Source organism: Cnephaeus nilssonii, assembly GCF_951640355.1.
Source record: "Cnephaeus nilssonii genome assembly, chromosome: 3".
NCBI lineage: Eukaryota > Metazoa > Chordata > Mammalia > Chiroptera > Vespertilionidae > Cnephaeus > Cnephaeus nilssonii.
In genome coordinates, this window is record NC_137074.1 from 34,940,804 (window position 1) to 34,966,293 (window position 25,490).

At 35.2% G+C, this 25,490-nt stretch overlaps 1 protein-coding gene across 6 annotated transcripts in view; it reads left to right on the forward strand.

Moving 5' to 3' along the window:
- The window catches only part of NAALADL2 (N-acetylated alpha-linked acidic dipeptidase like 2), a 1,181,205-nt gene that overhangs the window by 856,504 nt on the left and 299,211 nt on the right, over positions 1 to 25,490 (forward strand). For all 6 annotated transcript variants that reach the window (XM_079765801.1, XM_079765802.1, XM_079765799.1 and 3 more), the window contains 3 exons: positions 10,724 to 10,816; positions 13,563 to 13,768; positions 17,688 to 17,807. In XM_079765801.1, the coding sequence (XP_079621927.1) occupies positions 10,724 to 10,816; positions 13,563 to 13,768; positions 17,688 to 17,807 (419 nt within the window). The remainder of the gene's footprint in view (positions 1 to 10,723; positions 10,817 to 13,562; positions 13,769 to 17,687; positions 17,808 to 25,490) is intronic.

A 25,490-nucleotide genomic window follows, 5' to 3' on the forward strand; every position in this document is an offset into this window, starting at 1 on the left:
CCGAAGCCTTCTTGTTTACCATACTCAATTCAAATTAGGCCAAGGGGAACAGCCTAAGATCCCCTTCCTGCAGCAGGTTGTGTCTGTCTGGATCTCTTGGGCAGAAAGGCAAAGCAGCTTTTGGTAGCAGAATTTGGGTCCCTTCAGCCCCACCTTTCAAATAGCAAAGTTTTGCATTCCAGATGCGAAGCCCATACACCACTTCACACTTCACCTGCTCAGCCATCTTGTTTCACCCGATGACAAGTCAGTTCAGCTAAGCTGCTGAGTGTCATTTCAGGAGGCAGCAATGTAGGCTGGGCTTCCAAAGTGAAGTTTATATTGTGTAAACAAGTAATCAGGTATTTAAGGAGGTTTATGCCTATGAAAACAAAAGGGAAAAAAACAAAAGTTAATGATCAGAGCAAATTATAAACCAGTTTTGGAGGTTGAAATGTTACAGAATTTACCAGGCGACCGAAAAATATGAGTACAGGAGTACAGGAAAAAAAACATTTATTTTCAGATGTTTCTCATGTACTAGTATAGGACTCAGGGGAGGCTATTTCCAAATCCTGAGCAAGCCAATATGGAGGAAGCTTTCCCTTTATACCCTTTGGTTTCTTTGTCCCCCAAATATGGGATGGGACTTCTGGACATTCCGCGGGCTTTGCAAAAAGCCCCGTGTGTTGGGGTGGGGGCTGTGAGACCACATCTAAAGGCCTGGCCTGGTGCCAGTGCTGATAACTCCGTTCGGGGGGCTGTGTATTGTTTATGGTTTATGGCCTCTCTAAAATGGGAGTAGTACTTAAGTAAACAGGTCTTGCAGGACCAGATAATTAAAGAAGGGGCAATGACTAGACTATAGGCTAATAAGAATGTGCATTAGGTTACTGGCACAGATTCAGATTGCTAGCCTCATCCCCCCCCCCCCAAAAAAAAAACAAACAAAAAAACCCAAAAGTCTCATTTTCTCCATTAATAAGGTGAAAACGTGTTTAGATGTAAGGCTCAAAAGTTTATTTTGCTGGGGTGAAAAGAAAGCAAGCATTGACAACCTGAAAGATCCTTCTTGTCTGAAGTTTGACTATCTCTAGTGATATCATCAGGTGCTCAGGTAAATTCTGTATGGCATACACAGTGTTAAGAAAAAGTTTTAGTTCTCAGTAATTCAAAGTCAAAGAAGGGATAAAAAGGAAACATTAGTTTGGATGCTTGAAGAATACTAGAAGAATTCAGGATCCAGTTCAATTTCTAGTTGAAAAACAAAAATTCGAAGACAATTAACTGAACTTGAGTCTAGTATCCACAACTGGGCATTGTGATTTAAACACAATTTCTCCCCTTAAAATTACCCTCTTTTTATTAAAGAGCTAAATTAAGATCAATTTATGTACTGCATTAAGTCCAGTTTCAATTCAGTCAGATTATTTGCAGAAACACAATAAGAATAGCAATTGATTATATCGGTTCTTTTAATTCTGTTTTGCTGGGCTCTCATAAGTAATCTCCAGATTGAGTTTTAATTACCCTCTCAGGAAGTGACTATGAAGTTTGCCCTTCCTATTTACTCCAGCTTAATAAATGATTCCCTTTGTTCCCATCCTATGTTAACTATGCTAACATTACCACCTCTCTCTACTCATTCCATTTATTGGTATATTTATTTTCATATTCTATTTTCCATACCTATTATTTATTTTCTCTTTTTAAAAATATCATCTGGTTGGTTGTTTATTGCTAATACATTTCCTTCCCATGTTGAGTTTAATTACAATGCTTATTTTTAAATGAACTTACTGTGGGTGTCAATGTCTTTACTTTGGGCAGTTTATGTGTTCTTTGTACTAACTTTCTTTCATGTGGGTTGTGGACGTCAGGTAAGTTGGCATTTTGGTGGGAGATCATGTTTCCCTGGACATATCAGCTACACCTCCTGTGGCTTATAGGGGGACAGAGTGAAGTTAGGCCCCTGTTTATATCTTCCTTGATGTGTATAGTGAGAGAGAGTCCATGTGTTCTCAGGTACTATGCAAGTATTCTGAACTACCCTCAGTTTCTGCCAGTTCACTGGGCATCCTTAATTTTCAGGGGTTCAATGTTATCTGGTGAAATGACAGTCTCCTTCGGTTTTAATTTCACCAGCCTTGGGAAGGTGGAAGAGAGAAGGAAATACCTAAGAGTTCAGGTTTGCTCAAGCCTCTTTAAACAGCATTTCATCGCAGCAGATGTGAGGAGGCTTTTCTAAATCAATTTTGATTTCACTTATTACTCTTTCCTTTTGGATATTTTGCCCATCAATATGCACATTTTACCAAGTTCGATTACCATGTGTTCTTCTTTGTATGTTGTTCTTGTTATTTATAACATACCATGTTCTTAAATATTATTTTACATTTTAACAGCCACACATTTTATTACACTTTTCTAAGTAATTCCCATGTTTGGGATTCTTAGGTTGTTTTCTGTAATGAGTTTAATTATTCTTATAGGATAAGTTCCAAGGCACAGGATTGCTACTGTTATTTTTATAAAAAGTAATATTGCTTTACCAATAGTTTGTTCAAATTAGCAATGCCAGTAGCAGTAGATGCATCATGAGAGTGAAAGTTTATTCAAGAATTTACATTATTAAAATTGAAAATGTGATCATGGTGCTGCTTCTATTGAAAGAAAAAGGACTCTGCAATTTTGTTTACAATTATGAATATGGAATAATAGAAAACAATACTTATTAGAAACAACATAATATATTTAGATATAAATAAAATTTGGATAAAATCTGTGTTTTGCTATGTTTTAAGTCATTATGTGGATCTGGGCTTTGCCCAGTGATGCATAAGGAAGTCCTATCAGTAAGAAAGATCCCAGGTAAATACAGCATCCTTCTCAGAACAACATGTTGTCTTCTCTTTCTCAAGACTTCAGAATGTAAAAGAGGGCAGGATAATATGAAATAATCCATATAAATGTTTAGGAACTCTGTATAATATAGAAGGGAAAATGTTTTCAAAACCAAATATAAAAGAGATTTTTCAAATACCCAGAAGCAAAAATTAAGACAGAACAAAGAATCAAAGAAATAATCAAAAGAGCTGACCCTGTAGTTGCCTGGTGTTGGGAGGTTATACATCCTGATTAATTAGGGTGGGGATATAGCAATCACATTGGGACAAAAAGCATGATTATGTTTCTATAAGAAAGTTGTAACTAACATTCCTATATAAAATCAAGACCATGTGGTGAAAGTGGGAAGGCTAGAAAGAAATCAACCCACTGTTGGAGAAATGCTTTCTTCTGTCTGAATTCTGGGTGAAAAAAAATTAAATCTGCATTTAGAAATCAAGCTCCCTGGCTCACAATTTGTATTCCCACTGTAGTATAGAAAATCCAAGCCAAGAAATTCTCATAAAAATTGTCTCTAATCCAGATATGTTCCTGGGATGCCTGGCAAAAATAAATGTAATGCTGGGAAAATATGTATCAGAGAAACACTAAGCCAAAGAAAGGCTGAGTAATTATATTAATATCAAAGGATGGGGGAGGACTGTATAGGAATATTGGAATAGAGAAAATATGAAGAAAAAAATTTTATGTATTTTTATAGAAATAAGAAAACCATAGCAATTTCAAATTGTATACAAGAAACTAGTCTAAAATATGTAAAAAAAAATTATAGTATGGCTAGGATAAATTGACAACATTACATGGGAAATTTTAACATGTATCAATAATCTAACAGGGAAAATACATAGAACAATTAATAAAGTTATAGCCACACATTTTTCAAGCTTGTTCTACTGGACACATATATGGAATGCTGCAGCCATATCACAAGGAACACACATTAATGATATGGGACCATTTATAAAAATATTTATTTTCTATTTATCAGATGTAATTGCCTATAGAGTCACAAAACAAATTTCACCTAATATCAAACTATCAGTAGCATACAGACCTTGTTTTTTATACATAATTAAGTTAGACATCAATATCAAAACAGTAACATACATCTTATATTTGAATATTTTAAAAATTACCTTAATACATGCATAGAAAATTTGTAGCCTTAAATGCATATGTATGTGAATATACATATACACTAGTATATCACTGAGTGGCCAGATTATTATGATCTCTGAAAGCATAATAATCTGTAATAATCTGGCCACTCAGTATATATATATATATATATATATATATATATATATATATATAGAGAGAGAGAGAGAGAGAGAGAGAGAGAGAGAGACATGAAAGGTAAATGAGCTAATCATTTAACTTAAGAAGTTAAGTAAAAATAAGAGAATATATTTAAGAAAAATTTACCAAAGCCAATAAGTATAAAACAAAATAGATGTGATGAAATAATAATAATGATTACTTACTAACTCCAAAATGTGTTCTTTGGGAATATTGATAAATTAATTTACTTTTAGCAAAAGTGATGAAGGAAAAAAGGCTAAAGTAAGTTAATGTTAGAAATAGAAAAGAAGACAAAATAGCATTAAATGGCAGTGATTTTTTTGCATAATAGAATGAACAACTAAATGCAAATAAATTTAGAATACAAAATCTTAAAATCTGAATATACTTATAATAACAATTTTAATAATATTTGTTTGCAAATATTAATGAAATGAAATAAAATTATAAAAATATACAGCAATCCTCCTTGCCCCTTTTCACAGAAGGTAATCAGGGTCAAATAGTTTTATGCATGAATCCTAGCACTCCTTTGTAAAATGGATGATTGCTCATGCTATATAAACTTTTACAGAATCTATGAAAAGGAGCAAAGATTTCTAAATATTTGTGATTGCCCTAGCCAGTTTGGCTCAGTGGATAGATCCTCGGCCTGCAGACCAAAGGGTCCTGGGTTCAATTCAGGTCAAGGGCACTTACCTTGGTTGCAGTCTCTTCCCCGGCAAGGGCCCTGGTCAAGGCTCATGTAGGAGACAACCAATCGATGTGTTTCTCTCACATCAATGTTTCTCTCTGTCTTTCCCTCTCTCTTCCACTTTCCCTAAAAATCAATGGAAAAATATCCTCAAGTGAGGATTAACAACAAAAATTTGTGAAATTGTATAATACAGATATCAAAATAAGCAAAGAACAAATGAGAAGTGAAATGATCAATCAGTCACATAAATATATATGCAAATATCCAAAAATAGTAATAACAGAATATAGAATACAGATGACCAAACAGAGCTTATTCCAGGAATATATGCATTTTATTTCACAATATAAAGTGAAAAATCTTACAATTATTTCAAACATTATTCAACAACTCTTTATAAGAAAACCTCTTAGCAAAGTAAGAATAGCAATGATCTTTCTAATCTGATAAAGGAAATTTCCAGAAAAATATAGAAAACATCTTTTTTAAAATAATAAAATCTTGGAAACATTTTTAAAGTGAAAAACACAAAGCAAGGACCAAAGAATGCTATTCTCACAGCCCCATTCCACACTGCACTGGCAGTCCTAGGCAAGATGATATGAACAGTCAGTCAAAGCTAGGGAAATGTGAAAGGAATAAACAAAATTATCCTTTTCAAAAAGTAATTGTTTACATTGAAACTAGGAAAATAAAAACCCTATAATCAAGTATTAGAATAATAGGAGATTAATAAGAAGGCTCATTGTAAGACCAAGATGTAAAATGAAATAGCATGCTTTTACATAGTCAAATACATTATACAATATTACTAGTGGCCCGGTGCACAAAATTCATGCATGGGGGGGGGTGTTCCTCAGCCCGCCTTGCACCCTCTCCAATCTGGGACCCCTCAAAGGATGTCCTACTGCCGGTTTACAGGGATCGGGCCTAAACCGGTAGTCGGACATCCCTCTCACAATCCGGGACTGCTGATTCCAGCCGCTCACCCGCCTGCCTGCCTGCCTGATTGCCCCTAACCACTCTGCCTGCTGGCCTGCTCACCCCCAAGTGATCCCCCCTGCTGGTCTGCTCACCCCCACTTTCCCTCCCCACTTGCCTGCTCACCCCCAACTTCCCTCCTGCTGGCCTGATCACTCCAAACTGCCCCACCCCTGCTGTCCTAATTACCTCCAACTGACCCCCACTGATGGCCTGCTCACCCCCAACTGGCCCCCCTGCTAGTCTGCTTACCCCTATCAGCCCCACTCCCCACCAGCCTGATCACCCACAACTGCCATCCCATCCTGGCCTGATCACCCCCCCCCCCCCCACCCAGTGACCCAAGCTCCCAGCCCATCCTTTTTTTCTTCAGTGACTCCTTGAGCAGAGGCCAGGGCCAGCTGGAAGCAAGTATCTGGGATTTATCCATCTTCTATAATTGAAACTTTGTAGCCTTGAGCAGAGGCCAGGGCCAGCCAGGGTGGGTGGGAAGCTTGGTTTCCTCCATCGTCAGGGGCAACCCAAGTCTCCTGCTCACTCCAGCTCTGTGGCCGCTGTCATTTTTGTTGGGATTTATTTATCTTCTATAATTGAAACTTTGTAGCCTTGAGTGGAGGCCAGGGCCGGCCAGGGCGGGCGGGAAGCTTGGCTTCCTCCATTGCCGTGGCAACCCAAGCCTCTTGCTTGCTACAGCTCCATGGCCGCCACCATCTTGGTTAGGTTAATTTGCATACTCACTCCTAATTGTCTGGTGGGCATGGCTTGTGGACGTAGCAGAGATACGGTCAATTTGCATGTTTCTCTTTTATTAGTGTAGATAATCTATTAACAGAGAAACTAAAAATAAACGTAATAACAGTTGTATAAAACCTTTATGAAGAAAAAAACAAACTTTATTAAAAGCAACTGAAATAAATTGAGAGACAACATGTTCATTGCTGGAAGACTCAGTATAATTTTCTCAAATGGGTATATTACTTTAATGCAATCCTAATAAAATTCTGAAATATCTTTTCATGATACATGCCAAACTAATATATAAGTTCATATGAAAATAATGGTCCATAAGAATCCCCAAAATTGAGTAATAATAATTACATGAGTATAACGATGATGATTATAGAAGACCCATCATTTCATTCATTATAAAGTTATATTAATTTAAAAAGGATGGCACTGGTTAAAATAAAATGTAATAGCAAGGCTATAAACAAATCCATATATGAATTAGATCTCATTATATGACAGCAGCTTAATTAATACTTCAGTAAAATAAGTGAGAATAGTTGGCTATCCATAGAGCAGAGGTAAAGTTGAATTTCTACTTCATAACAGATTCTGTCTGGATTAAACACACAAATTTGAAAATTCATCTTTAAAATATTTGAGGAACATTTTCCTGACATCAGAATAAGAAAGTTTCCTGCATAACATGAAACAAAGCAAACAACCCCCCCAGTACTCAGTATTGACCAATTTGAACATATTAATATTTTAAAATATGATAATTAGCAAGAAAATGAAAATCACAGGTTAAAAATATTTATAAAACATATAATGAACAAGTCAATAATATTTCAATTAAAAACTGTAAAAAAATACCTAAATGATAAACAAGTTAAGGAAAAATGGCTGAAGAATAAACTGGAATTATGAATATACATACAAAATATTGCTGAACCTCACTAATAATCAAGGCAATGCAAAATAAGACAATAATGAAATTTTTGTACACATCAAAATGTCAAAATTTAAAAGTCTGTGGAGCAATTTCTACATAGCTAATAAAGTTGAAGTTACCCACACTATATAATAATTCAGAAATTCTACTTCTAGTTATCTATTTGAGAATGTGTGGCACACATGAAATAAAATGTAAAAATATTCTTTGCCACAATGTAATGCTGAAAATTTGTAAATGACCTCACTAATCCTCAGTAATAGAATTGTAGAATAAACTGGGTTAATTCTACAACCAAATACTTCTTAGCAGTTAGAATTAATGCTATAGATCTCCATTTACTTTTAAGAAAAAATACTAGTAGCCCTGTGCACAAATCCGTGTGCCAGTAGGTCCCTGTACCCCTCCTGTAGCTCCTCCCTCCCCCATAGCTTGCTGCCCTGCCCCCCTGCTATAGCTCTCTGCCTCCTGCTTGCTTGCTGCCCTGTCTCTCCTGTAGTTCTCTGCAGCCAGCTTATAGTTCACTGCCCCATCCTCCTGCAGATCTATGATCAGGTCATTAAGCTGTTGGTCATTACACTTCAGGGAGTAATGGATAATTAGCATATTCCTCTCTTATTATATAGAATAATGCTAAGTGAAAAAAAAAACATAATTTGTATAAAATGGAGTATCCTTTAAAATAATTAAATCTTTATGTCTGTTTTTGCCTATGCCTATATATACCTACATCTGCTTATAAATCTATCCACCTATCTATATCTATATAACAAAAAACTGGAAATGATTAACAACCTTAAAGAACTAAATCTATAAGACTGTAGTTATTTGTCCATTGGGAAAGGATATGATGAAGGAACTATAGTAAAATAAAATGTTAAAAGCAGACGTGGATCATCATTATATATTATATTATTTATATTCATTTATATATGATACATTTCTCATAATAAAAAACTGGAGTCTTACAGTGAGATGCTTTATTTTTCAGATAAAAATGTTGTTTATATGAAGACCTGGGTTTGAGTCCCAGTTTTGCTCTTATGTGCTTCATTCAGTAAATGAGGATAATAGAAGATATTTAACTTGGTGATTTCAAAAATTATTGAGATCCAATGAAAATTAGTGTATATGTGTGAAAGTGGCTATTATAAATTTTGAAGCACTCTTTAATATAAGGAAAATTTGCAAGCAGTATATTGCACATTTATATTAATTGTACATGCACATTTGTATGTATTGTAAGGTTTTCTTGCATATTCAGTCTTAAAACAGACAAAATTCTTCATCCATATCTAACTAAAGAATAAGCTGGAAATATTTTTTTTAATATATTGTATTGATTTCTTTTACAGAGAGGAAGGAAGAGGGGCAGAGAGTTAGAAACATTGTTGAAAGAGAAAGATTGAACAGCTGCCTCCTGCACACCCCCGACTGGGGATGTGCCAGCAACCAAAGTACTTGCCCTTGACCGGAATCGAACCTGGGACCCTTCAGTCCACAGGCCGATGCTCTATCCACTGAGCCAAGCTGGTCAGGGCTAAGTTGGAAATATTTTTAACAAACTATATGGTAATGATTCTTTTATCAAAAGTTCACTTACCTGGACTATTTGGAACAAACTTAGAAAAGGGAATTAAACCCATATTAAAAACAAACATATGAGTCCAACTATATGACATTTTTGAAAAGTCAAAAATTTGGAGACATTTAAAAGATCAGTGGTTGCCAGGAGTTCAGGAGGGAGGGAGGAGGGTAAAGATGAATAGGTAAAGTTACAGTTTGGGCAATGAAACCATTCTGTATGATGTATATGATTACTATTCTGTAATGTTGGATGCATGTCATTATGCATTTGTCAAAACCCATAGAAGTACACAAAACGAAGTGTGGTCTTCAGTAAAAAACGTATTAATATTGCCTTATCAAGGCAATAAATGTATCACACTAATGAAAGATGTTCATAATTGGGGGAAAGGGAAAGGATATTTAGAACTGTACTTTCTGTCAAGTTTTCTGTAGATCTGAAGCTATTCTAAACAACTAAGCTGTATTAATGTAAAGCAAACAAAGATGCAGAGCATTCAAATGAAAACCCCAGGCTCTAAGCAGATTTCCTTTCTTCATGCATGGGGCCCTCAGGTATTCTCTCAGGATCTCTTTACTCTTGTTTTAGTTATAATTTTAACAGATTCAGTGTATGGATTTTCCATTTAACTTGTTAGAATGGTACAGTCAAGGAAGAAGCAACTTATTTATCCTAACAATTTTCAGCTAGCCGTCGGAAGTGCCTTTGAAAGGCCTGTCAGAACTAGAGCATGTCTATTTTGAATTAGCTGCTTGGTTATTGCCTCCCACTCCACCCCACCTCATCCCAACACTACCATCTGGCTGCCCTTGAACATCCCCTAGAAACCCCCTGATTTACCGATTCCATTAAATACAGGATTAACACGTTAACACCTTGAGCCTTCAGAGATCACTTTAGAACTGTGACTGGAGTCCCTCCTGATGGGTGTCTTTGCCTTATTTGTTATAAAAATATTAATGTCAAGCATGAATAGAACTCAAAGAGTCAGGGCAATTGGTGGAGATTTAGACTACAGGAGAGAGACCCACAAACACAGGTGGAAATGAGGAATCCAATATTTGAAAATATGTATAGCTAAGGTGTTAATTCTTTTAATGTGTGTAATGCTTTACAGTTTTCAAAGTGATAATGTAACAATGCATTATACAGGAACATTTAAATTATATTCCACATGTTCTTTTTCTGATGTTAGAAAAGTACCTAAAATTCTTTGGAAATGTTTTATATTGATATATTTCTTTCTTTAAAAATATGAGTTTCCACCTCTCCCCAAGGTCGTCTTCTATGTGCTCTCATGTTGAACTCCATTATATCGTCTCTAAATGGGAACGTTAGAATTGCCTATGTTTGGCTCTGTAGTTCTATGAGGCTAGCAATTGTATATTAGTCATCATTGCATAGCAGGTACCTAAAATAGAGTCTATACAAAGTGTTGAATAAATATTTGTCAAAAAAGTGTAACTTTAGTTATCTTTAAAATTTAATTATTCAGAATTATTTTGCTGATGATATTGGGTAAATAAATTTGAATATTTTAAGAAAAGACATAAAATATAGAGAACAATCACCTTTAATTTTTTTTCAGAAAAAATAATTGTCAACATGCAAGTTCAAACAGTCACAGCATTCAAAACAATTACTAATGTTGTTGGATATTTAAAGGGCTTGACTTCTCCAGGTAAGTATGGTAAAGAATTTGTAATCTACATTTTACACAAAACATCACAAAGAATTGCTCTATAATAATTCAATAGCATAGTTAAATATCCTATATTACATGTAACCAGAAGTTTATAGCACTCTAAGAGGGGGACAATATGAAACCTTGAAGTGGATCTTTATTTTCTTTCTTACAATATCTCTTCAAAAGTAAATCATAGTAGAGAAGAAATCAAAACAAAATTAAACTGGCATGTGCCTGGTGTAGATAAGCTGTACAAGCCAATGTCTTCTATCTCTTTGTTTTTCTTTTATTCACTGTAGCAGTGTCAAAGGTATTTTTATTTAAAAAAATACTTTAAAAATAAAATGTTTAAGTTTTAATGGCATGTGGGGCTTTTTTTGTTTGTAGTTTGTTTGTTTGCTTTTTCTTCAAATCTAATCCATTTATCTATATCCTGTCTCTGACCCTTGGTCCACTGAAAATTCTGCCTACGGTTTGCATGGCTTTAGGTTTCAAAGATGCTTATGAAAATGATCACCTGGTTACATTTTAAATAAATTAACCTTTATTACAGGATGCTGATTGAATCTTGGGCTAATGTTATACAGGCCAAAAAAGTAAAAATAACTGACACATATAGTAAGAGATTAATAGCAACACTTTCAAATACATTGAGTGTTTAGATCACCTATTACTGTCTGGTGTGCTCGGTATACAGTGTAGAATGCAACAGTCTTTTTAGTACACTTGTGCCACTTCTATTAATTTGTTTGGGACATTTACTCTAGTTCTCCTTGGACAAGTATTCTCTATGACTTTAGTCAAATTGACCCTATATTTGCTAACCCAGAGATTTCTGAGATCAAGTTTTATATCCCCTTAGATTCTTGCCAGCCAACTCTTACAAAATTAATGGGAGGTATATATTTCCTCTGATTTACTTATAGTATAAATGTTGAACAATTTCTGCTCAATAACACAAGATATGCATACATTTGAAAATTCTTACCACTGAATTTTAACAAATTCCCATCATAAGGCTATCTAATTGAAGCACTAGAAATACAAGGGTTGGCAAAAATTGGTTTACAGTTGTGAGTATGCAAAACAGAGGGTTAATAAAGCAATTGTAATAATCATAACCTGCATGTCTTTTTTCCATACAAACAACTGTAAACCTATTTTTGCCCACCTCTGTATTTATCAATATTGCTGCATTTGCAAGTTATTATTGAAAAACCAAATTGTTCAGTATTATATTATCTTTAGGGTAAAAACTTTCCTTATAAAGATTCAATATAGAAAAAATATTTAATCACTTTACCGGTAGTATACTTCCATGCATATAAGCAAAGCTTCTAAGATCTTCTTTAAATCTTAAACAAAACATCACACAATTTTAATGACTGAAAATTAGAAACAATCATCAGTCATTATTAAGATTTTTAGATTCTTCTTTACAACATACAATTCAAACAGAACTTTCACACATATCTGGGAAATGAGTGAATAAATTCCCAGGGTTCTAACACTTGCAGACACACTATGTATACTATTAATTAAATTTTGATGAAATGTTGGCAGATCAAAGACATTGCTGGGTCCAATATCAGTGTGGAAATCTAAAATAGCTTCACACAGTGATGTTTCCCATGTGGTAGCCTTTTGATACCATGAATCAACTGGTGATTAATTTATTCTACACATATGTACTACTTATTATGTATCAGTCACTGTTCAAAGTGCTTTACAAATAGTAGTTCACTTAAACCTCAAAACAACTGAATGATGTATGTCCTATTTTTATTCCCATTTTATAGTTGAAGAAATTAATACATAGAATGATTAAGTAAGCTTTCTACAGTCACACAACTAGTAAGTTGAATAGCCTGGCTTTAAACCGATGCAGGCAGGCCTCAGAGTCTGCACACTTAAGCATCAAGCTATGAGACATCTCCTAATGCGATGATACTCAATGAAGAAATCATGGTACACAAATGCATAGGCCCACTAAGCAAATACCTTTAGCTCTGTATCAATAACAGTCACTGACACGAAAATCTGAGGAAACTCTGAAAGCATGTCTTTAGCCTACTTATTGATGACAATAGTCAGTAACGTACATTGAGTAGGCATTCCACGTGTCATTGAGACCTTTCTAATAGCATACCTAATATATTTTGTATGATTATATAAAATAAAATATGTGAAAAGGAAACTTGTACAGTAATTGGATGCCTTTTGCTGTTGTTGATTTTTTATTCTTCAGAGAAAAAAGTGAGGCTAAAACTATAATTAATTCCCTAAATACTTATTGCAAAATCCATATATAACTACCACATTTTTAATATTTAAAGCTACTAAATAACTGCTCCCTCAATGATTTAATAGTTCATTAATATTTACTGAGCATACAGACATTGTTTACAGGGCACTTCCCACTATGATTCTGGAAAAAATGTTAGATAAAGGTTTCATTGTGGCATATTTGTATACCTCACTAATTAATATGCATGTCACAGAGGACAGTAATATGAATCTAAGCTTTGGGTTCATAATTGGGTTCAGCAGCTGCCTCTGCTTTGATATACACAGATGTGCAAATCAAGACAGGGGTGAAAAATGTAAAGTAGTCTTAATTATTAGAACAATTTTGCATAATTGTTGCTCAGTTGTGCAATAGGATTATGTAAATGTCATTAAGTTTATTGTTAAAGGTTTATATTTTGTTTTAATGGCTCTTGTTTCTTTCTACTTCCAGACCGGTATGTCATAGTTGGCAGCCACCATCATACGGCATCCAGTTACCGGGGGCAAGAATGGGCCAGCAGCACTGCCATAATCACAGCTTTCATCCAGGCCGTGATGCTAAGAGTGAAGAGAGGGTGGAGACCAGACCGCAGTATTGTTTTCTGTTCCTGGGGAGGAACAGAGTTTGGCAATATTGGCTCATATGAATGGGGAGAGGTAAATGTACATTCTTTAGTATTCTCTCTCTCTCTCTCTCTCTCTCTCTCTCTCTCTCTCTCTCTCTCTCTTTCTCTTTCTCAGTAAAGTAGACAAAGTAAAATTGTCAAAGCCAAGGACAAGAATGTGCATTTCAACCAGGATGTCATACCTGCTAGGTTGCTGAAATCACTCAGAAGAATGAAGGGTGATTACAGTTGGACCACAGTGAATTGTGTATGATCTACTATCTATTCTTATTGATTCCAGATCTACAGACTCTAATATGCCCACAATAGTGTTTACCTGGTTATTGCATATCTCCACAGACAGGTTGACAGGAATAGGACAAGAAAGAATTAAATGATACATCCCATTAACCTTTCTTTTAAAACTTTCTAGCCATTATCTAGAATAAGGAAACCTTTTCCTCTGTTAAATATTTATAACCTTAGTTTGTAATTTAGAGATGCAATATGGAGACTAGACTCAAAATAGTGTGTGGTTTTTTCCTTCTTTCCTCTTCTCCTCCCTCCCTCTACTCCTTCCTCTCTCTATTCTTCCAAACCTATCTCCCTGCTTCTTTCCTACCTACATAAATACTTACCTACCTACCTTAAAAAGCCTTTGTCCAAATGAATGGGTCATGGTTAGAAAACAACTGGAATATTTAATATCGAATGCTTCTATGTCTGTGTCTCACAGATGTGCTGTTTTTAATAGAATATGACAACTGATACTTGGATTCATGCCATATTTGCAGTAATGAGAACAATGTAAAACTTAGACATTCTATTTACTTTTAGGATTTTTTAAAAGTGGTGCAATGGAAACATTTATAAAAAACCTATACATTTGTAGCTAGGAAAAATAAAACCTCTTTAGTTTATTCACTACCTCAGCTTTAGAAAAAATAATTCTAAATATCTAATGGGAAATTCTATTGTTGATTTTTTTTTAATTTAAGCACTCAAAAGAGAGAGAGAGGGGGAGAGAGAGATATATATATCAAATGTCTATTGGATACCAAAGAAAATATTTAAAAGGTATATAAAAGAAAATAGCAAGTGTGTGTGTTTTTTAATTTGAAGGACAGAAAACTTTTTAAATTGAGGGAAAAAATGTACTATGTAAAATTTACCAAGATTTATAAATTACAATGTTTTTCCATATGTAACTTAATGGAGTGAATGCTTGTTCCATCTTTAAAAAATCTAGTTTGAATGAATAAACTCCATTGCTGAAAGAACCTTATTAAATTGACAAATTTTTAGTAAAATGGAAAATGTAATAGCTAAAACAACTTCCCAAACTTCTATTTCATGTTACTTATGACTATAAATAAGTGGGAAAAAACAATCTGGGGAATGTATTTGTGATCTGAGCTGACTTTAATAATTCAGACTATATTTATCAGATATAAAATAATGTTTAATTTTTATTATAATAATAAGGCACATTTTAAGATTTCTTGAAGATTCTTTTAAATTCTAAATATTTACTCTACTATATTATACAGCCTTCTTGATATCTATCTAGTAACTTTCACAATAAATATGTTAATTCTAAAGTAATATGTATATTTCTAAGCTATGTATATATTCTCAAAGCAGGTTTATCTATCTAAAATTAGTAGTTCCTAACTTAAATATTTTGAACCCCTGTGCATTGGAAAGTGAATTGCAAAAAATACTTGAATTTATTTGAACATCATGTATCATAGCCTTTAAGTTGAATCAATAATGTTGCCTTAGTTTAATGTGAGCAATTGTATTTTCAAAATCAGTAGATATTTTTGTGGTTAATAAAATACAAATTGATTTTTAAGTTTTACTCAATTTGTTGTACCTTTTAGTGATTTTACACTTTTTCAATCAATAGATACTAAAATTACAATTATAATAATACTAGAGGCCTGGTGCACGAATTTGTGCACCAGTGGGGTCCCTCACCCTGGCCTGTGGGATCAGGCAAAAACCAGCTCTCCGACATCCCCCGAGGGGTCCCGGATTGTGAGAGGGTGCAGGGCAGGCCGAGGGACCCCAATGGTGCATGATCGGGCTGGGGAGGGACACTAGAGGTTGGCAAGCTGGGGAGGGACCATGGGAAGGCTCCAGGGCATGTCTGTCCCATCTCGCTCAGTTCCAATAGGCCAGACACCAGCAGCAAGCTAAGCTTCCAGTTGGAGCATCTGCCCCCTGGTGGTCAGTGCACGTCATAGTGAGCAGTTGAGCAGCCTTAGCATATCATTAACATATTACGCTTTGGTTAGTTGAACAGCTGACCGGACGACCTGACACTTAGCATATTAGGCTTTTATTAAATAGGATGAGAGTCCATAGGAAAACATGTTTATGTAAGAAAAGGCTCTTCTTCAAAAAGATTAAGAACCCATATCCTAGTTATTAGAGGATTGACTCAATACTGATCTTGATCCTTGGGAAAGCTGATAACATTTTACTAGATATGTTCTTCAAAAACTACCATTTATTCTGTAAAGAATCTTTATTCTTTACAGGCTACTATGGAAATACTACAAATTTTACAGTCAAAAAAGTCCGAGTTCAAATCTTCTCTGCCACGAAACACGTGGACTTTTACAAGATTACCCTCCCCAAGACTTGATTTATCAAATGGTATATGGATGCCTGTATTATGAGTGTCTCCTGAGAATTAAATGGACTAACATATAGACAGTGTCTATGGGCTAGTGTGAAAACAGCTATTTTTCTGTAGTACTTTGCAACACTGGGCTTTTAAAAAATGTTATGTATAAAACTGAATACCTGAGTTAAAATTTAGCAATTCTTTTTCTTTTAAAATATATTTTATTTTTACAGAGAGGAAGGGAGAGGGATAGAGTTAGGAACATAGATCAGAGAGAAACATCGATCAGCTGCCTCCTTCACACCCCCTACTGGGGATGTGCCCGCAACCAAGGTACATGCCCTTGATCAGAATCGAACCTGGGACCCCTTAGTCTGCAGGCCAATGTTCTATCCACTGAGCCAAACCGGTTAGGGCAGCATTTACTTTTCTTTAAAATACTTATTAATTTTAAATTAATTGTCTTTTCACCTCTCTTACAGAGGTATAGCTGAATTTTAAACATAAAATAAGAGTAACATTGATTCCATAGAGATTATAAGTCCTTGCAGTCTTTTATCTGATAGTGTTGGAAGAAGAAATATATGTTTCTAAGACATGAAATAATACAATTTTTACAATGTTTTTTAGGATGTTTCTATAGAACTGCCACCACTGTAATTATCCATTAAATATTTGTTCAAGAAGAGGAGATAAATATCAGAGGGACTTTTTACCTACCTAGTAAAAGAGACTCATTGGTCATCAAATTTTGGGATTTAGCAGAGAAATGAAAAAGCTATTCTATTTGAATCATTTTATGATACCAATGTGCGTGAAATATATCAGGTTTTATTTCAGTTAATATGTGCAGGGGTACAATTGTATTATGCTCCAATTTGCTCAGAATAAAGAACCACTTTGTGCAAAAAGTAACTCATTGGTTCACAGAAAGGTTGGTTTATTAATCACTGAAGTAGTTTTTCCTTGTTTATTCTCTAATTCAAAGACTATAAAAGTAAGTGCCCTCACTTGACCAAAAATTTCATTCTGTATTTTGGAGGTGAATCTCATAATATGTTAACCATTTAAAAACATACTATCTTAAAATTTGACTCAAGAACATATTTAAAATATTTTATCAAATTGTTATGTTTAATCCATCGCATTTATTCAAAATCATTTTATGACTTTGTGTGCTCTTAATAAATAGTATGAAATTGCCAACAAAGAACATGTACAATGTTATGATTTTAAGTAGAAAGTGTTTAGTATTTAATAAGTAACTGATTAAATAAAATCTGTTATTTTTATTTATGTTAGAGACAAAATTTTTTTTTCTTTTTCATTTCAGGATTTCAGGAAGGTTCTGCAGAAAAATGTTGTGGCTTATGTTAGTCTCCATAGTCCCATAAGGGGTAACTCAAGTCTACATTCTGTAGCTTCACCATCTCTTCAGCAACTGGTAGCAGAGGTAAGATGAACCGCTTGTTATGAAACGATTAGGCAAAACTGCTGTTTTCTCTATAATTTAACATTTCTTGATATTTTTAATTTAAAATTTTCATTGTTGACACTATTGCAGATGTCTCTTATTCTCCCCGTTGTGCCTACCTCCACCCAGCCTCACCCCTCCCTTATTCTTGTGCACTGGTAGAATAGGTGTACTAATTTTTCTTGGGTATTTATTTATCTAGTTGTAGAATTGTTAGATTATAGTGTTAGCACATGTTTAACTTTTGTAGATACAGTCAAAGATTCTCCAAAGTGCTTGTACCAATTACACTATCACCATCAATGTATGTTTCCTGTCATCACTGACATTTAGTATGACTATTCTTATAGGTATATGGTGGTATCATTTGGGGGATTAATTTTAATTTCTCTGTTGATTAATAATATTAAGTACCCGCTTTCATATGCATATACTCATTGGCCATTTGGGTATCTTCTTCTGTGAAGGCTTATTTAAACCTTTTGCCTATTCTTAAAAGAGAGTTGTTCATATTTTTCTTATCTGTATGTCAGAGTTCTTTATATATTCTCTATACAAGACTTTTGTTGGTTAAATATCGTGAATTACTCTTCTAGTCTCTGGCTTGACTTTTCACTCTCTTACTGGTAGCAACACAACCTTTAATTATTAACCTTTCTTGTGGAAGTCTTCTAAACAGCATTTTTGGTTCTAGTATCTTATTACAAAGAACATGTTGAACTTAATTTATCTAGTACTTATATTTAAGGAGCATTATAAACCTTTGTTATTCATTCTAATTCATGCACATTTGAGTGGTTACTATATATATGCTTTGCATTCTATTGGGGACTATGGGATGTTCAATAGAAATGAATGATGTGTGCAGGTTGCCTAAATGAGTAGTGAATAAAGATTCTTTGTAACTGGAAAAACAAAACAAAACCCTCTTTCCTAAAAAATAATTTTCATTTGCTTCTTAACTGTAGAATAAAGGATAGACTGATCAGTGGCCTCTTAGTTAATAAAATGCAACTGCCTTTGAGCAAAATAAGTTGTGAAATGAAAGATAAAATAAGATTTATCCCCCAAAATATTTTTAACATTAAGATGCAATACAAACACATACATCTCTCTATATATATTGCCATTCCACCCTTATTTTTTAAAATCATCTTTCATATATCACAGAATGTATTGATTTTGCCCTTAGAAATACAGAATTTGATCATCCATATATTAGTCAGTGCTCTGTACATCTCAAATAAATAGTGATGAAATTTCTAAGAGGTTATTTTAGGGAAGCCTGAAGCATTCGTACATATGAAAGTAGTCAATCTAACTATAGTCTCCTTAAATGTTGCTTTTGCATCACCTGCCAGAAGCTGGCAAACCTGATCAAAACTGAACAGTTGCATCAATATTGTAAAACTGTCTACAGCATAAACAGTTTTCTTTTTAAACTCTAAAATGTTAGCAAAGATATATTTGTTTTATAGGGTGTTTAAAAAAAACAACAACATGTTTTATTTTTCCATATACCAGGAACTGTTCACCAGAAAATATAGTACATATATCTCATTTCTACTACATGAGTTAGAGTATTAAGCCCATAATCCTACTACAGCATCACTTCATTGTGAATACCCCAACTGTTGCAGAGCTGTATTGTATAATAAATTTTTATAGACAATCCAACTCTGTATAACATTACTTTAAGTATGTAAGCACACAATAAGCATGTGAAATGCCTTGGGACTTATATTTTACCATGAACATAAGACATGCATAAAGAGCTCAAATATAGGGGCAAGTATGATATGTGCTATACAGGAATTTATAGGAAAGAGACAGTGTGATTGGGTTAATTTAGAATTCTGCATTGTAGAACATTGACAAAAAGCTTGAATGTACTGATGATCTTGAAGAAATGTAACCACCAGTCTTTTCAAAACGGAATTCTTCAGTCATGTAAACCAGCTCCTCTTATTTATAGTGATCTACCAAAGCATCTTTTCAAATCACATAAACTGATCTCCATTTTCTAATTCAAATCAAGGACAGCAATGTATGCTTCTGCTCGCTTCCAAACTCCCACAGTTATATCTGTCACGGTACTTGTACAACTGCTACTGACTGCCTGCTACAGTGCTGGTTTTTATTCTTCCGGACCATGCCTTTATTTTATAGGAGGTATACAGAAAACATGTGAGATATTTTAGCCCCAGAAGCTCATTAGTTCAAATTCTTGAGTTACCAGAAGCCTGAATTTCAAATAACAGAGTTATTAATTAACATGTTAACATTTTTTCTTGATCTTATATTTATGCACTATGGAATTATAAAAAGATATTGCTGGTCATCTAAGACATCCATAACAAAATACCACTGACTGGGTGACTTAAAGAACAAAACTTTATTTTCTCACAATTCTGGAAACTAGAAGGTGAAGATAAGATGCAGGTTAGCCTGGATTTCTCTTGAGGCCTGACTGGCAGATGGCCACCTTCTCATTGTGTCCTCACATGGCCTTTTTCTCTGTGCACACTCACTCCTGGTATCTCTTCCTCTTGTAAGGAAATCAGTTGTATTACATAGGGTCCTAACCTTATGATCTCATTTAAATATATTTTACTTTATTTTAAAATATATTTTTATTTATTTCAGAGAGGAAGGGAGCGGGACAGAGAGAGAGAAATATCAATGATGAGAGAGAATCATTGAACAACTGCCTCCTACACACCCCCTACTGGGGATCGAGCCTACAACCTGACATGTGCCCTTGACTGGAATTGAACCCAGGACCCTTTAGTCCACAGGCCGTTCTCTATCCACTGAGCCAAACCAGCGTGGGCCGTGGTCGGCAAACTGCAGCTTGCGAGCCACATGCGGCTCTTTGGCCCCTTGAGTGTGGCTCTTCCACAAAATACCACGGCCTGGGTGAGTCTGTTTTGAAGAAGTGGCATTAGAAGAAGTTTAAGTTTAAAAAATGTGGCTCTCAAAAGAGATTTCAATCGTACTGTTGATATTTGGCTCTGTTGACTAATGAGTTTGCTGACCACTGAGCTAGGGCAACCAATTTTACCTTTTTAAAGGCCCTATTTGCAAATATAGTCACTTTGGTGGTTAGGCTTCAACCTATGAATTTTGGGAGGACATTTAGTCCATAGTGTTATTCAAAATGCACATTGATGGAATATAGAAGATAGGGTTGTAGAAAGAAAATAGTTCTCTTTTCTTTCTTGCTATAGTTGATTATTTTAATTACAGAGAACCAAAACAAAGTTTAAATTCTATTCTGCTTGCTATAAAATATAAAAGTAAAGTTGGCTTTGAAACATTCTACTCATTTGTCTTCCGTGATATATGATATAGTTTTTGTTTTGATATTTTACTTAGTTTATTTTTTTTTAAGATGAGAAGTTCTCTGTAGTTTTCGGTTCACTATGATTTTTTTCATAGTGCATTATTTTCAGGGCATTTTACTTAACCGTCCTTTCTGCTGCATCAATTGCTAGTAGTCAACTAAAGTGAACATAAAGACTAATACACTGATTTAAAGCCCCTTCTTCCACTAATTTACCACTTCGATAAAGTCCACATTTAAAATTGTGATTCTATTGGCAAGTTTATCTATCTCTTAGGTTTACAAGGCTTTGCTTTGTCTTAAAACTAAGCAATCCCTCTAGTTTATTACTGTTTTACAAAGTTTCCTGTTCAGTATACACTGAGAATTTGTAAATTTCTTTTTATTTAAATCTAGATATTAAGGGAAGTTTTTGTGAGAATCTGGCTAAAATCCTAAATTTCAGAAGGCAGCTGACTTAAATATTTGAACTATATAGTCAAAGAGCAATATAAACAATTTGAGATATTAATTTAGTTGGACTAATACACACAATCAAAATCAATGTTACATTCTTAAAATGGCTTTATCTAATTTAGTTTTTGTCTGTGACATTTTTAAAAAACATAATTGTATTGATTTCAGAGAGGAAGTTGAGAGGGAGAGAGAGATAGAAACATCAATGATGAGAGAGAATAATCGGAACTGTGACCTCCTGGTTCATAGGTGGATGCTCAACCACTGAGCACACAATTGGGCTTGTCTGTGGCATTTTGACTAGTATATCAGACACCAGTCTTCTATAGGACTCAAAAAATGACCATTTACTCAGGACTAATACTAGTAAATCATCATTGTTGGCAGGTTAGATAAAATTGTTTCACCTACTCAGCATTATTAATGTAGTACAATATATTTTGCCATTAAAAAAATTAAACCTAGCTGGTTTGGCTCAGTGGATAGAGTATTGGCCCAAAGATCCCGGGTTCGATTCCATTCAAGGACAGGTACCTCAATTGCAAGCTCCTCTCCAGCCCGGGTCCTGGTCAGGGCACATGCAGAAGGCAAGCAATGGATGTGTTTCTCTTACATAAATATTTCTCTCTGTCCTTCTCTCTCTCTTCCACTCTCTCTAAAAATCAATGGAAAAATATCCTTGGGTGAGGATTATTAAAAAAAAAGTTAAATCTACTCTGATGAGTTGTCATTTTTTTTTCCTACCAATTGGGGCTCTGATCATACCCCCCAACCTCCTATTGCCTTTCCCCCAGCCAGTCTGCCCCCAATCGGCCTCCCCGTCCCCGACGGGGACGTCCAACTTCCTGTGTCCCCTCTCCCCCCTCCCCCAATGGCCAAGCCTGATCAGCCCCCATTGGAGCAGCCGGCTGGAACCAACCGTGCATGAATTCGTGCACCAGGCCTCTAATCCTATCTAATAAAAGAGTAATATGCAAATTGACCATCACTCCAACACACAAGATGGCTGCCCCTATGTGGTCAAAGATGGCTGCCCCCATGTGGACACAAGATGTCCGCCATAAGATGGCCAGCAGGGGAGGGCAATTGGGAGGGACCAGGCCTGCAAGGGAGGGCAGTTGGGGGTGACCAGGCCAGCAGAGGAGGGAAGTTGGGGGCGACCAGGCCTGCAGGGAAGGGCAGTTGCGGGGGACCCAGGCCTGCTGGGGAGAGCAGTTGGGGGTGACCAGGCCTGCACGGGAGGGCAGTTAGAGGCAAACAGGCTGGCAGAGGAGCAGTTAGGCATCAATCAGGCTGGCAGGGGAGTGGTTAGGGGGTGATCAGGCTGGCAGGCAGAAGCGGTTAGGGGCAATCAGGAAGGCAGGCAGGCGAGCAGTTGGGAGCCAGCAGTCCTGGATTGTGTGAGGCATGTCCGACTGCCTGTTTAGGCCTGATCCCAAGTGGTCCCAGATTGGAGATGGTGCAGGCTGGGCTGAGGGACACCCCCCCCATGCACGAATTTCGTGCACTGGGCCTCTAGTAGTTAATCATATAGTATTGTATACTGGAAAGTTGTTGTGAATAGATCTTAAGGATTCTCACCACACACATGCACACACATACACACACGCACACAAAGTGACATGTCAATTATGTGTTTATGGATATATTACTCTTAATTTTGGTAAACATTCCACAGTGTATATGTATATCAAATCATCATTTTGTACATTTTAAATATATGCAATAAAAATAAAGAAACAATTAAATATAAATTGAAATATCTAAAAGACTTGAAATATCTAGAAATCACTTAGAAAATGGATTTCTTTAAATGGAAAAAGTAAAAATAAATGCTTTAACTAAAAAACAATACAAAACCTGGTTCTCTGAATCAAAAAGAATTGGTATAACACTGCTAAATAAATGGTTAAACATATGTATGTGTAAATGAATCTTGCTTTGATTTGATATTTTAAAATGTGTGATGTGAAATGTATCTACACTAAGTAGAACCTCCAGAATGTTACCATGTGTGGCAAACGCCCAGAGGTAAATAGAACATGCAGTCTTTCCCAAACCTGTTGTATTCTAGAACCTTTTCCTATAGCTATCTTATGAGAATGGCCACAGAAATGCTGCTGTAATGTAAAAATTGGAAATTTTATAGAAACAAAAATAAGTGTTGAATCTCTTCATTTAGAAAATGAATTTCTTTAAATGGCAAGATCTCCAATTTGCATACTTTGTCAGAAACATACCTCTCTCTATATATGTAGTACTGATAAGACTTTAAGGCACTGATTATCCCTTCCCTTTGATTTGGAATTTCACCTGCAAATGTATAGCCTTCAGTGTCCTACAATTTGACACTAATCTCTCCACAGTTACCACTGTTAACTATATTTCTAGTTGTGAAATTATAATTTTAAGACCAGGGTGATAAAAAGAAATTGAACAGCAGAAGAAATTAAGCTATGTTAACCCTGAAACAACAATCTTCCTGAAGGCCATGAGGCAATTTTCTGTATGTCTGCAAGGAATAGAGAAATAATTTCAATTCAGCCTAAAGAAGAATTCTTAATTAGGAAGGATTATCTGAAGGAGCTTAAATTCTGTACAGATGTTGTGAATTGGGATCAAACTTTTTTTATGGATGGTTGCTTCAGACTATCTTTATTTATATAACAATTTACTCCTGAATTCATCCTTTATATGTTTGTATGTTTATTCATTGTTTTTGTTTATTTAGCTTCATAATGTATAAGAGAGCTTGCAATTGGTTTTCCAAGCTTTTCTGATTTCTAGGTTATTAGCTTTCATATTTGTTGTTTATCTGTGTTGTGCTTTACAATTCTTGGCTCTGAATCTATAAGCCATTATAATAACAGTTGGTGAAAATGAGACCTTGACAATTTTAGGTTCAGTGTTGATGTTACTAAATTGTTTTTCCAAGACAGTGTAACTACATAAACATAGTGGTAGTTATAGACATTCAGAAAGGATAACCATCTCACCCTGAATCCAGCTATTTCTCTGTGACAATCAATGCTAACTATAGAAAAGGTGGCAGCAGCCTAGATGTAAAACTGAAATAGACATGAAACTAGATCAGAGGTTCAGGAAATAGTAAGATATTGCAGAATCCCAAAATGAGGTGTCATATTCCAGCTTGAAAAAGATCCATAAGGATAACTGACATTTTCACTTTATCCTATATATAGTAATTTAGATAAAAGAATTATGTGCATTACTGTTGGCTCCCTGAGAACTAATCTAGCATTGTTTATTATTATATTGTTCTATTTGTAGAACAGTTATAAACTATACATGGGCAAAAATAAAAATACAATTAATCATCTGTAATTTTACTATAAAAAATACATGATTTTTTTGTATGATGCATGTAAATATATTGTTACTAAAAGGAAATAGTGATCTGCATTTCCCCCTCTTAATATGTTATAGTGTACATTTTAAAAATATATATTACAATATTATTGGCACATGAGTAAATCTAGACAAAATATAATATAACTAGAGGCCCGGTGCATGAAATTTGTGCATGGAGAGGTGTGTCCCTCAGCCCAGCCTGCACCCTCTCCAATCTGGGACCCTTCGAGTATGTCCTACTGCCTGTTTAGGCCCAATCCCGGTAAGATCAGGCCTAAATGGGCAATCGGACATCCCTCTCACAATCCTGGACTGCTGGCTCCCAACTGCTTGCCTGCCTGCCTTCCTGATTGCCCCTAACCACTTCTGCCTGCCAGCCTGATCACCCCCTAACCACTCCCCTGCCAGCATGATTGATGTCTAACTGCTTCTCTGCCAGCCTGTTTGCCCCTAACTGCCCTCCCCTGCAGGCCTGGTCACCCCTAACT